The 12,054-nt window shown below is 41.4% G+C and overlaps 1 protein-coding gene across 1 annotated transcript; it reads right to left on the reverse strand.

The window, feature by feature from the left end:
• Positions 1-2,105: 2,105 nt before the first annotated feature.
• LOC124701940 (J domain-containing protein spf31-like) lies at positions 2,106-10,316 on the reverse strand. Its single transcript, XM_047234044.1, has 9 exons — positions 10,184-10,316; positions 8,630-8,720; positions 8,472-8,532; positions 7,826-7,903; positions 7,630-7,703; positions 6,199-6,312; positions 6,012-6,119; positions 2,536-2,574; positions 2,106-2,464 (listed from the first exon to the last, which is right to left on the reverse strand). The coding sequence occupies exons 1-9, from the start codon at positions 10,270-10,272 to the stop codon at positions 2,378-2,380; spliced, it is 741 nt and encodes a 246-aa protein (XP_047090000.1). The 5' UTR covers positions 10,273-10,316; the 3' UTR covers positions 2,106-2,377.
• Positions 10,317-12,054: the final 1,738 nt, after the last annotated feature.

Here is a 12,054-nt window from a genome sequence, read left to right on the forward strand (position 1 = left end):
AGATCTTCCGCGGCGCCCCCTTGGACTGGGTTCGGCCTTGGCCCGCGCCGGAAACGCGAACAAATGCGTGTTTCGCTGTCCCTAACATGTGGGGCCGTCTAGGAATACAAGGTTGCACATTGCATCCGCGCAGAGGCATTCACAGAGTAAATTTGAGCCGCGTTTGTGACCCTGCAGATAGGCTGGAAATTTTGCATCGGACTACTGAACTAGCGTGCAGACTCATTTATCGATTGTGCGGACGCAAACGATAACTTTGGGTCCGTTTATGTTGTGCAGCTGGAGATGCCCCTTGCAACGAAACTTTGACTCCTCTATGTTCTTTCAGGATCGGCTAGAGATGCCCTAGTCAGTTACAGACTGTCCTTCAAGGTGGGCGTATCGCGTATGGCCCCGGCCTTTTGGATTCTGGGCAGGTGAGCCAGCTGAACGTTAGAGATGATAAAGGAAGAAAGGAGGCCACACCCACAAGCAGATGTTTCTCGAGGAGATAGCTGGCCAACTTGCGTGCTTAGTTGCTCTATCCGTGTATGGGGTCCAAATATCCTATTGTTGCAGCCTTGCAGGCAGGTACTGGTTGGTTATACCAGATATATCTTATTCCACATGACAAAACAAACGTATCTTTATTCCAGGAGAATTGTCAACAATGTCTATTGTTCACTCATTCATTACTCTGAGACTTTGCCTACCTTGAAAAGAAGCGGAATTGTTAATTTTGAGCTGGCTGAGAATTAACGGAGTGCTCAGTTAAGTATAAAAGCAATGGGTCTACATCGTGATTCGTGCATTCTATGAGTTGTAAGTAGAGTTGTAACTAAGATTTTTCAGTTAACTGAGATTTTTTCAATTACAAGTCATTTTGCAACTGAGATTTTCAAATTGCAAGTAAGTTGTCACTTTTAGAAAAAAAAAAGTTCACACGGTAAAAAGGTATTCACACAATAAAAATTATTCATATATAACAAATTTGTGGGGATGACATCACCTGAGAACCCGGAAAGAAAACCTAAGTGCGTCTTTGATTTCACCTGACTTTTAACATGGAAATGGAAGTTCACGCACTCAATCCAAAAGTATTGAAAGAACTACACGGATTGGAATCAAAGGATGTTTGACACGCCATAAAAAATAAAGGAACTGTAGGTAGAAATATGAGTGGCTGGATTTTTTTTACTCAAAATAGAGTGCAAAGGAATATTTGAAAAAAAAAATCAAGAATCGTGTGAATCAAACGAGTTAGACAAAAAAAAATGTCTAACGATTCCAATCTAAAAAAATTCCCTTTGAATCAAAGATGCCCTTATAGGTAGTTTTGCATAGCATAGCATGACCACCGAAAGGCCAAATACGTTTGCCATTCGGAGTTTTGGTCCGAGATTTCGGTCCACTCTTCCAACAGTTCTAATACAAACAAATTTGAAATATACCAGCAACTCAGTGAGTGCAAGCAAGGTCAGTCTGCACGATGAAGAATCGTGGTAAGCGTTGGAGCCAACGTTTCTGACGTCGTTTCCCTCTATGTAGAGTTTGACGACGGCAATGGATGCAGTTTATGAGCCATTTCAACCTTCCACATTTGCGTTACGGGCATGTTGCATCCAGCGATGCAGCAACTAGTCTCTCCTCGACGAGCCCCTGTATCCGGAAGCGCTATGCGTTGTATTTCCGGACCTGTCATCAGAAATTGACAAACGTAGTCGACATTTCCTGCTGTTGTTTCGCAACAAGGGGGCATACACAGGCTGACTTCTCTCACAACAGAGACCAACTTGGAAGTCGATACCGGCTATTAGCTATCCACAAGATAGGACATGCATATCCCCTCAAAAAAAAAAAAAAATAGGACATGCATATAGCTTGCTCAAGACAAACGGTGTGTCTCATAGTCACACCCTCATCACTAACACACATAGGCCCAAGGTCCAGCAAAAAGAACCAAGGCACAAATTTGTGCTGTAAGAAAAGGGAGTCGAGAAGAGAGTACGTCGCAAAGCATCTAAATCACTAAACAAGCAATTGATTGCAAGAAATGCCGCAATGATCACAACCGGGAACACATATTATTAGCATGACTTACACTGGATATTAAAACAAGGATCATGTTTCAAACAACATCAGCGTCTTTCTTTTTCAACATAAATTTGTAACAATTGTCAAGTGTTCTGCCTAACAAGTACATTAGTCCAAATACCACTCTAGGCAGGTGATATATGGCCATTTTGCTTCAGAATTATCTGTTCTGCCCCACCAACTACACCTGTGAACGCAGAAGACCATAACTCAAGCTTACAGCCCCTGACATATAACCTTTCTAGGCTGTAGCTAGGATCAGGTCGCAAGAAGAATGGCCACCAGAATGTTCTCAGCATTCTTCTTAACCACGCTTTACTGGCCTCTGAACATAAGATTTGTTCGGATCTTCGGTCTTAAGCCTTGGAGGTTTAAGTTCTCCTTTCCGTGCCTGTAAGAAGGAAATAATAAGTTACAGGATCATGGATAAGAAAATATAAGTTCTCAACTGCACTCCCAAACCTTCTTTCCGGTCTTCATGAAATCCCTCCAGCTAGACACCTGCAAGCAACCAACACATGACAAGTATATTAGGCAGTGCACATGGCCATTGTATACAGGCTGTTCCAAGTAAAATAAAGAAAACAGCAAGGCCTTCATTTTCCCATCTATATCTATACCTAATAATATAAGCAAAAGAGCTTTTCCCGGTCCAACATTTTTTCTGGCCGATTTGCCCTCCCAACAAATCACATATTATGCACAGCTGACATTGAACTTAGCGTAAAACCAACACGTTTCATTACGTCGTCCGCCTGCTCCTTTCCTTTCCTTTTCATACACGTTTTTACATGGTCAAGTATGCCGAGAACCTGAAGCGCTCAACATTATCATGCCTCACGAGCAGCAGGATTTCAGGCCCTGGCTGATGTTGTGATGCCCCAGGTTAGTACTCTCAAGCATACAGTGTTTCATGCATCAGATCGGTATGAAACGTACAGGATTTGGGACTAATCATTTATTGTAGTACGCATACGATGTTCCATAATCTAAAAGATACAGTTGGTTGGAATCGGGAATCACATAGGCTATACAATCAGCGCCTGACTATCATTTTTAAGAAGCACACTGGATTTCGTGTGTGTTTCTTCAAACAATCATGGTATTGCTGTTCAATTTTTTACCCAACTAACTACACCTGGATGTATTTTTGGAACTACTACAATACAGATGTAAAGCTTGCTATACAGGGATTGCCAGCGGGGGTTGCTGGTCGTCATGGCAATCTACATCAAAATATATTCCGCTGTTTGTTGGTTAACTGATTTTTCTGTTCAGAAATTTATGTCTGATCCTGAACTTCACTGCCAAAATAATATAATATACAAGCAAATATTTTTAGTTGAGCGCTTCTTTACATGCTCTTTCAGTAACTGTAACATATGACTGGATCATATGACCACATTTGGAGACCATGGATTTAACTGTGAAAGAGCATCGTTGGCTGCAGAAACTTCAATTTTCTAGTAATATGCAAGGAAGCAACCTTAATAGCGAGGTTATAGTATATGTAATAACTAAACTTTTATTTTTGCACCTTTCTTTCTCTGTGTATTCCTTCAAGGTGGGATTATTGAGTTCATGTTTCAAGTTGAAAGCTGACTTCATTTATTTTTGAGAAGTCCAATTTATCCCCCTAAACTTGTCATAAAGTTCAGTTTACAACCCTGAACTCTGATTCGGTTCAATATTCAACCCTAAATTCGAAAAACCGTTCAGATTTACCCCTTACATCATTTTAAGTTGGTTTTTCTTGCCACCATATGTATTCTATTGCTGTATTGGTAACAATACCACGTGTATGTATTTGCTTATGTCCCTGGTATATGCATACGTCGGCCTAGTCTCCTCTCCTCGTGTGTGTTCACGCGAGAGAAAGGCCAAGGGCGCTATCGGTCGGGCCGTCGTCCCCAAAGCCAGCCAGCCAGATCACGCCCGCTTGATCTTGTAGAGCCGTTGCCCGCCCCTCATCAGGTCTCCGACCGTCCCTGCCCAGGCTGTCGGTCGTCTCCCGCCCTTCCGCAGGCCACTGCCGCCACTAGGGGTGGGGTTAAGCTGCCCAAGATCTGTTGTTCTCGGTGTTTGCCAAAGGATCAACCATCAGGGTGTTCTGTTGCGTTGCCTCTCCGTTCTATATAATGCCTAGGTGGATGCTAAAGACGTCTCTCTCTCACCATTAGCAGCACGAGTCCCTCCAATTTTCTATCTTCTCACTTCCTCTATAAATTAGCAACCGGCAGTATTAGCAGGCAAGCACTCCCATGGAGCAGCATCGGTGCTCTCTTCTTTCCCCTCCACAGCCGCTGCACCTCTCCCTCTCTGCACTTCCCAAGCATCTCCACGGCATCACGCCTCTCCCAGGCGTCCGCGACCCTCCATCTCACCAGCCCTGCACTGCATGTTGGATCCTTCACGACGACGCAACTAACTAGATCGGGGCGATCCAGCCCCCTGAGCCTCCTCCCTCTGTGTTGCATCACCCCCCCCCCCCGTTGGAATAAAAGCGCCTCTCCGTGGGTCGCTGCGCGGTTGCCGCCCCATGCTGGTTGCAGACTGGGCATGTAGAGGATGGACGCCAGCCCCCCCCCCCCCCGTTGGAATAAAAGTGCCTCTCCGTGGGTCGCTGCGCGGTTGCCGCCCCATGCTGGTTGCAGACTGGGCATGTAGAGGATGGACGCCAGTGTCTAGTCTTGCTGGCCGGCGGAGGCGCCCCTCCGTGGTCGCCCTGACCTCGTTCCAGCGAGGAAGACGAACCTAATGATGAGCATGTACGAGGGGCTCATTTGCTCCGGAGAGAGTACATGTATTTTATATGTTGATGAGTTGGTATGTAGGAAGAAAAACTGCAGTTGTGCCAAGAAAAAACCGCGTCAAAACCTGTTTAAAAAGGTGAAAGGGGTAATTCTGAACGGTTTTTAGAATTCAAGAATGAACATTGAACCAAATCATAGTAGAGGGTTGTAATCCGAAAAGTTCTTTTGGATCATGGGCACCAGTGATTTCAGTGTATTAAAAAATTCGAAAATTATATTTATACATTTCAAAAAATTATGTAGCAAAATTCTAAAAGTAGCCAATGATGTATTCCACTAACGTATAAAATCTCAATTACAAATGTTTTGTTTTCTGAGCTACACAAAAATGACAAATTCTGAATTTTTTTTGGAGATTTGAATCACTATACTCAGATCCACATATTTGTTATTTTTGTGCAGCCCAAAATACACATTATTTCCAGTTGAAAATTTACACGTTTGTGGGATACAATACTGACTACATAATGATTTATTTTCAGATTTTCTAAAACTTAAAAATATAATTTTAATTACTTTTCTGAAAAGGGATCACTGGAGCTCATGTGCACCAAATCTCTGTCCGTTGTAATCTGAATTTTGGGTTATAAAGTTCAGTTTACAACCCTGAACTCTGATTCGGTTCAATATTCAACCCTAAATTCGAAAAACCGTTCAGATTTACCCCTTACAGCATTTTAAGTTTACCAAGATTGATGTATTTGAGCTAACTATACTAAAAATTTAGGGGGGTAAATTGGGGTATATCTTTTATGTTTTGGTCAATATTGCTGAATTTGAGCTAACTATAACCAAAATAATGTCAGTTTGCTGCCAGTTTGCACAGTTTCTTTGAAGGATGCTCGTGATGATATTCATGATACTTATTTCAGGTTCAGTTATATCATATCTAGCATCTAATAACTAATTTCCTACGGGGTTAAGTGGCCGTTAAAAAAAACGATGTCTCGAAGCTTAGGAAGGTCTCGAGGCAGTGTACCTACAGAAGCGGATGCAGGACCATAGCAACAGGCAACGCACGGGCATATTTACTAGTACTACAAATAGATTCTTAAACAGCTACAAGTATGTATGTCCAGTTGAGATAAACTATTTCAAATTTCTACAAATAGACTGCAAACTTACTCGTTTGTCACGGGTCTCTTCCCACTTCTCTTCATGCTCTCTCTTTCTCTTCCACATTTCTTTCGTTTCCTCCTCGTCCTTCTTCAGTCTTCCTTCTTCCTCTGATATCTGCACAGTGCACATGAGCAAAGCTCCAGGTGAGCGGCTCAACTGATGATATTTGAACATTTTAAGGAATATTACTTACCCTCATCTGCATTTTTCTCCGGCGCCACTCTTTGTCCGTCAAAATTTCACGAACTTTAATTATGAGCTGCTTATGAAATTCGTCCGACCTTTCAAATTGATCTTCGTATTTTCCCTGCTCATAAGATGATTGGAGATTCTCAAGTGGTCAAGTCAAGATACATGAAGCTCAATAGGAAGTTTCAAGGGTCTAGCAAACAATGGGCATTACTTGTTTTTGCAAGAAAACCATGAACGGGAAAACATCAGAACTGCGAGGCTCTACAATTTTGTTGACATTACAAATGACATTTTTCTTATACATGAAGCATATTGTTTCTCAAATGTTGTCTTTTAGGTATCCAAAATCTCACCATAAGTGTGTAATGACTTCTACAATAATTATAATTGCATGCAGTCAGCCAGGAAAGACAGACATACATCACAAATATGTGTAGCTATTGAAGGATGTTGTACAAATCAGTTAGTATATTTTCAAAAAAAATCCCGAGAAACTGTTTACGGCCAAGTTCATGTTCATAGAGTGCAACATGATGAAATCCGTTGTTTAAGAAAGGTGAGTGACTCAAACCAGAACTAAACTGAAAAAAACAAATAACGAAAAACTTAGTCACTCAATTAAATTGAAGGATTGTCTACGTAACTGAACCAGAATAGTAGAGATGCAAGTGGGTCAAAGTTAGGGTACTCTCCACCCTCTTTAGTGCAAAAAATTGTACTAACTTTTGCAAAATGATGATGTCATCAGAAAAGTTAAATCTTTTTTTGAACTAAGGAGGGTACACTGGTAGAGGGTTCCACTTGCATCTATACAGAATAGCAAATCAGGCTATTCTGAAAAAACTCAAGAAACCAGGCCAGTTTTAGAACCAGGATTCATTGGTTCCAGCTACAGATACCTAGCCCGGTCAGCTTACTTGCTTATCTGTGAACCAGGTTCCCTAAGCTACCCCTGCAAGGCTGCAACGCTGCCTCTACCAGTCTGTGTTCCCTCAAATACTAATTGTATTCCTTTTTTCTTCTCCCACTTCCTCATCTATTCGCTATTTTCACCCTCAGTTGATCTGGCTATGCACGGTCGCTCTTTCTCAACATGTCCTAAACTTTGTAGTAGGTCAGATGGTCAAACTGCCGACTGGACCAGTTGACTAGCCAGATCATAATGGTCTAGTTCTTAAAACTATGCATAATCAGCAGTCACCAATTAGGAATGTAACTGTGAGTCTGTGAATGCAGGTTAAGGGAAATCCCTGCTGAGGGGTTTGAATCCTAGATGGTTTAAGGTTGGTCCAACAAAGAAACTAGTCCAAATTAGACCAGTTTAGGTCGAGGCATAGTATTTTTGCATTGATCTTTGTTTGAAACATGGTACTCCAAGTGAGTGCTATTGCGAAGATCATAAATTCACACCACCTGTAGGAGATTGTCTTACCTCATCTACTTGGGATTTTATCTTGGATGCAGTGTCTTTCCTCAACTCCTTTTTCCTCTTTGCCCTCAGCTCTTCTGAATTTTTCAACACAAAAGAATATCAGAAAGTTAATCTCCTTTATTTCGAATGAACAAATTGCTAAGCCTTTAAATAAAAAAAATTGCGTTGAGGAGGACTTAAAAAGATCACATCACACCTTTTGCAGAAGTAACTTGATCAAGAATGTAACCTCTTTCCTGTGGATCAAGTAGGAGCTGTTGCGCCTTTGACAGGGCTGTTCATGAGTAGAGTAGGTAACACAATTATATATATACATCCATGTGATGAAGAGAAGCAACACGATGCGACATGGGGAAAATAGACATCGTATATGTGCAAACAAATTGGTTAGCTTTAGTGATAGAACTAATTACAGAAATCGAACACTTAATAAGCTACAAGCATAGATAATGAACTATTTACTTATCCTGGTTTCTCTCGGAATGCACATTTCCTACATGGATGAAGAAAATACCTAATTCTCCAGTGATCCCTAGGCTACTACCATTTGCAAATCAAAAATATAAACGGACTTATCCATGTTGTTATTCGCACTTAGTTATATGGACTTCTGGAGCTTGATGTGGATGCCAATAAAGTTAAATTCATTTTACAGTTTTCTTCAAGCATGTTTTGGGTTTTTTGGCATGTCATGATCCTGCTTGTGCTACCAACTAATATCTTAAAAGCTGTCCCAAGGCTACAGCAATGTAGTGAAATATTGTCTTCCAACCTATTATGATTATGTATCACTACTACAAATTCATATGCGCCACGCCCGTAATTATTGGCCAGTTACATACCTCCGAAAGCTTCTTGTGCTTGTGGATGCTTGCATTTGTCAGGATGGACCAACAACGACAACTGCAAAACGTACAAGAAGCAACAATTAGCTCCACACTAGGAGGGAAAAGACCAGAACTAATAGGGAAGCTCAAATATTAAAGCCATTTTTCAATACCTTCCTATATTGCTTCTTCACCTCATCTGGGGAAGAATCAAATGACAACTTAAGATGCTCAAAAGGATTTAACTTGAAGCAACCAAGTATTCTGCCAAGTTAGAATGTGTTAGAAACAGAATATACAATCACAACCGAAAACAAACACGAAAGACTTTGGAGGTTTTTGTTCATTGTTACACTGTGAAATAACCCTCTTGATGCAAATGTGATTCCAGACTTGTCACTTTGTTTTACATGCATGTCATTGTATACCTTGAAGGTACATGTATAAGTATTCTTTCAGCATAATTCCCATCAAGAATGTATGCCTACTTTTCCAAGGGGAAAGGATGGAGGAACTTTAAATTGCTTTGGCAGTACAAATTATAGGAAGATTAAATTCAGTATTATGATCAATACTTCATGCCTTCTACGGTAAAATAATATGCACTATCTGCACTTATGCCCTGTTTGTATTGGTTTTCGCCCAGTTCCCCTCTAATACACTGGGCACTTTCTTCTTAATTAACGGATAAGGCAAAGCTTTTGCCTCCATTTCAAAAAAAAATCAACTAATGTGTCAATAAAAAAACAACACATGCCTAGCTAGTTGCAGAGTCACTGGTCATGTTTAATTGATTATGACAGTAATACTAAATTAAAACGGCTTCAAATTGGATAGCATAACAAACTGACTGCTGGAATCCATTGGTCAGCACAAGCTACACAGGAGAACATATGGTATGTTTGGTTGTTGTCCATGGATGACAAACTTATTTTTGTTGTTTGGATGGTTACCAAATTTTGGTATATGCCTGTGCTACCTAGCCTAGTTCATTTTCTTTGACAACATTGGCCAACTCATGAACAAGCAATAGCTTGAACAAACCTTTGTCTAGCCAGATTTGTGGTAGTGTAGGCTTGGGCTCAAATAAAGCACACCCGAGGTCACAAACATTTATATCCGTGTTGAGTACAAAATTATCAGCTTAGTACAAGAAAACACATCACAAGAGACAGTATATCCATCTCGATCCAGACACTGCCCGTACAGGAATCACTAATCAGGATATAAGAACAAGAGGCTCTAAACATCGTTAACTTGTGTGTAATCTAACAAAGCATATAACAAACTTAAAGAAAAACCAAGCAATTAAATCTTAGAAGCAGCAATGCTTCATAGTATCTAATCAGAACCAAAGTAGTCAAAGTGGCAAAATTTTACAAACTACTGACTTTCACAAGGGGCAGGGGCAGGGGCAGGGGGGATTAAATCCAGGCACAGTTAAGACCTAAGCAGACTCGTGGTTGGATCATGTTGCGGGAATAAATAAGAAAAAAAAATGTACGAGTCCAACCTAGGGTTACCACGGAACCGAGTGGAACCCCAGCACCCCACCCAAAATTCAGCAGCAAGCTGAGGCTGCATCTACTGCGTCGCACAGCTGGACGAGAATTGCGCGAAACGGATGGCGCGATTATTGGGGATCTAGAGCTACGGTATGCGACAAGGGATTCGCTAGGAAATGTTCGGGGAGAAGGGGGGATTGGGAGGAGGGGGCCGGGAGGAACCTGAGGACTTCGTTGTCGCGCTCGGCCTCGCTGACCTCGGCGAGGAAGCTCTTGAGGAGCAGGTCGTCGTCGGCCTCCGACGAGCCCATGGGGGAAGGAGGGGCGGTGGCGGTTGGGGTTGGGCTCCCTGCTGCGGAGAACGACGAGAGCGCGTCGCGTGACGGAAAGAGAGTTCTTGAGAAGGGACGGTGCAGATTTTTTTGTGTTCCGCAGGTAACAGGCTGACAGCCCACCTGGTTTCTCAGGAGTCCTGCTTGTTCAAAGGGCGACGCTGAGCGTCGGTCGACTGAAAAACAGAGTAAAATCGGTTGCCCTCCGCTCCGTTCGATCGAGATCCGACGTCCAGAATCAACCGCAATGTAACTTTTACGTTTTGCCCCCTATTTTTTGAAAACTCAACCCGCAGTCCTTCTCTTCCCCAGTTTACAACAAAATCCTCACCCCGCTTACAAAAAAAATATACTATTACAACAAAATATTCACAACAAAATTCAAAATGTAAATGTTATAAAAAATGGATAATTAACAACTATTTTTCTACATGTTGGTTTACAACAAATATTGACAACAATTACAATAAAAAATCAAAAGCTATAACAACAAAAAAACATGTGTTCGTGACTATGAAAAATTGGTTAAACAATAATACATTTTCTATATATTTAATTACAATAAAAATCACCAAGTATTTTACCAAAAATTATAGGCGATTACAACAACAAAAAAATTATGGCAAACGTCCAGGTAAACATTACAACATCTCTTACATGCTTTCTTTATAAATTTTATATGCAATAGTTACAAAACTAACAAACGTATACAACATCTCTACGAAAAAAAAGTGTCCATGACTAAAACAATTACACCAAAATCACAAAATAATTATAACAAAAAAGTCATCTGTTTACAATATATCAAGAAACACGCATTTTCGTAACATATCACTTAGAAAAAACTTACAAATTATGTCGTCTGAGTTTACAACAAATTTTTATGTAATTGTTACAAATCTGGAAACAACACTGCACATTTCTTTAAAAAAAAAGCAACACTCCAGTTTTGGGCCGAAAAACCAGGCCTATATGGGCCGCGCGGGAGTTGTTACAAATCTGGAAACAACACTGCACATTTCTTAAAAAAAAAGCAACACTCCAGTTTTGGGCCGAAAAACCAGACCTATATGGGCCGCGCGGGAGCGAGCGACCGACGACCGATCGCTGGCCAGCGATCGGTCGCCGGATCGGAAGCGTTTTCCTTGTTCAAAAGGGGCCGCGCCCTTTTGCGCGCACCAACCGACCTATTTTTTCTGCCAGATTTGTATGTTTTGGGGGCATACCTTACCTTCTGTATTAAAGTGATGTATGTAGCTGCATTATTGCTTTACTCCATAGTTAAAACTATTCCAGATTCATGGATCAGCTAGAGTCGATACCGATATGAAGATCAATGTAAGGATGTGTATGTGACGTGGAGCCATCCTATTGGTGGAAGACCTTCGAAGCAACACGGTGGCAGTGAGGAGCTAGATATCCACAAGATCGAGTCGCCTTGGTTATAATCTGTAATGCGTGTACCATGTGGGGGCATCATTGAACTATGACCAGGTTGTAGAACTATGTTTCTCTCCCGAACCTAGTGCTTCCGTTAACTCATGAACCCTAATTTTTCCTCTACAATCCCTATTCATGTGTGATTACTCATCTTATATCATTACATCTGGTGTCAAGAGCCAGCCAAGGATTGCTGCGGAGATCTATGATTTAACGGATTTCGTACGAATTTTGTTCTTTGGAACGTTTGGGTGCAAATCGGTCTCCGACTTGCGCAAAGCTTCCTTCGAGAACACCCACGATTGGTCGAATCTGCTCGAT

The sequence above is a fragment of the Lolium rigidum genome, chromosome 3 (genome assembly GCF_022539505.1).
Source record: "Lolium rigidum isolate FL_2022 chromosome 3, APGP_CSIRO_Lrig_0.1, whole genome shotgun sequence".
Lineage (NCBI taxonomy): Eukaryota > Viridiplantae > Streptophyta > Magnoliopsida > Poales > Poaceae > Lolium > Lolium rigidum.

Bases quoted from the DNA above. Each gene is read 5' to 3' on its own strand.
- LOC124701940 (XM_047234044.1), bottom strand. From the start codon at position 10,272: ATGGGCTCGTCGGAGGCCGACGACGACCTGCTCCTCAAGAGCTTCCTC. The intron at 6,313-7,629 runs GTAAGACAATCT...TCTTATGAGCAG, and splicing joins TAAAATCCCAAGTAGATGAG to GGAAAATACGAAGATCAATT. The intron at 2,575-6,011 runs GTAAGTTTGCAG...GGTTGCTTGCAG, and splicing joins AAGAGACCCGTGACAAACGA to GTGTCTAGCTGGAGGGATTT.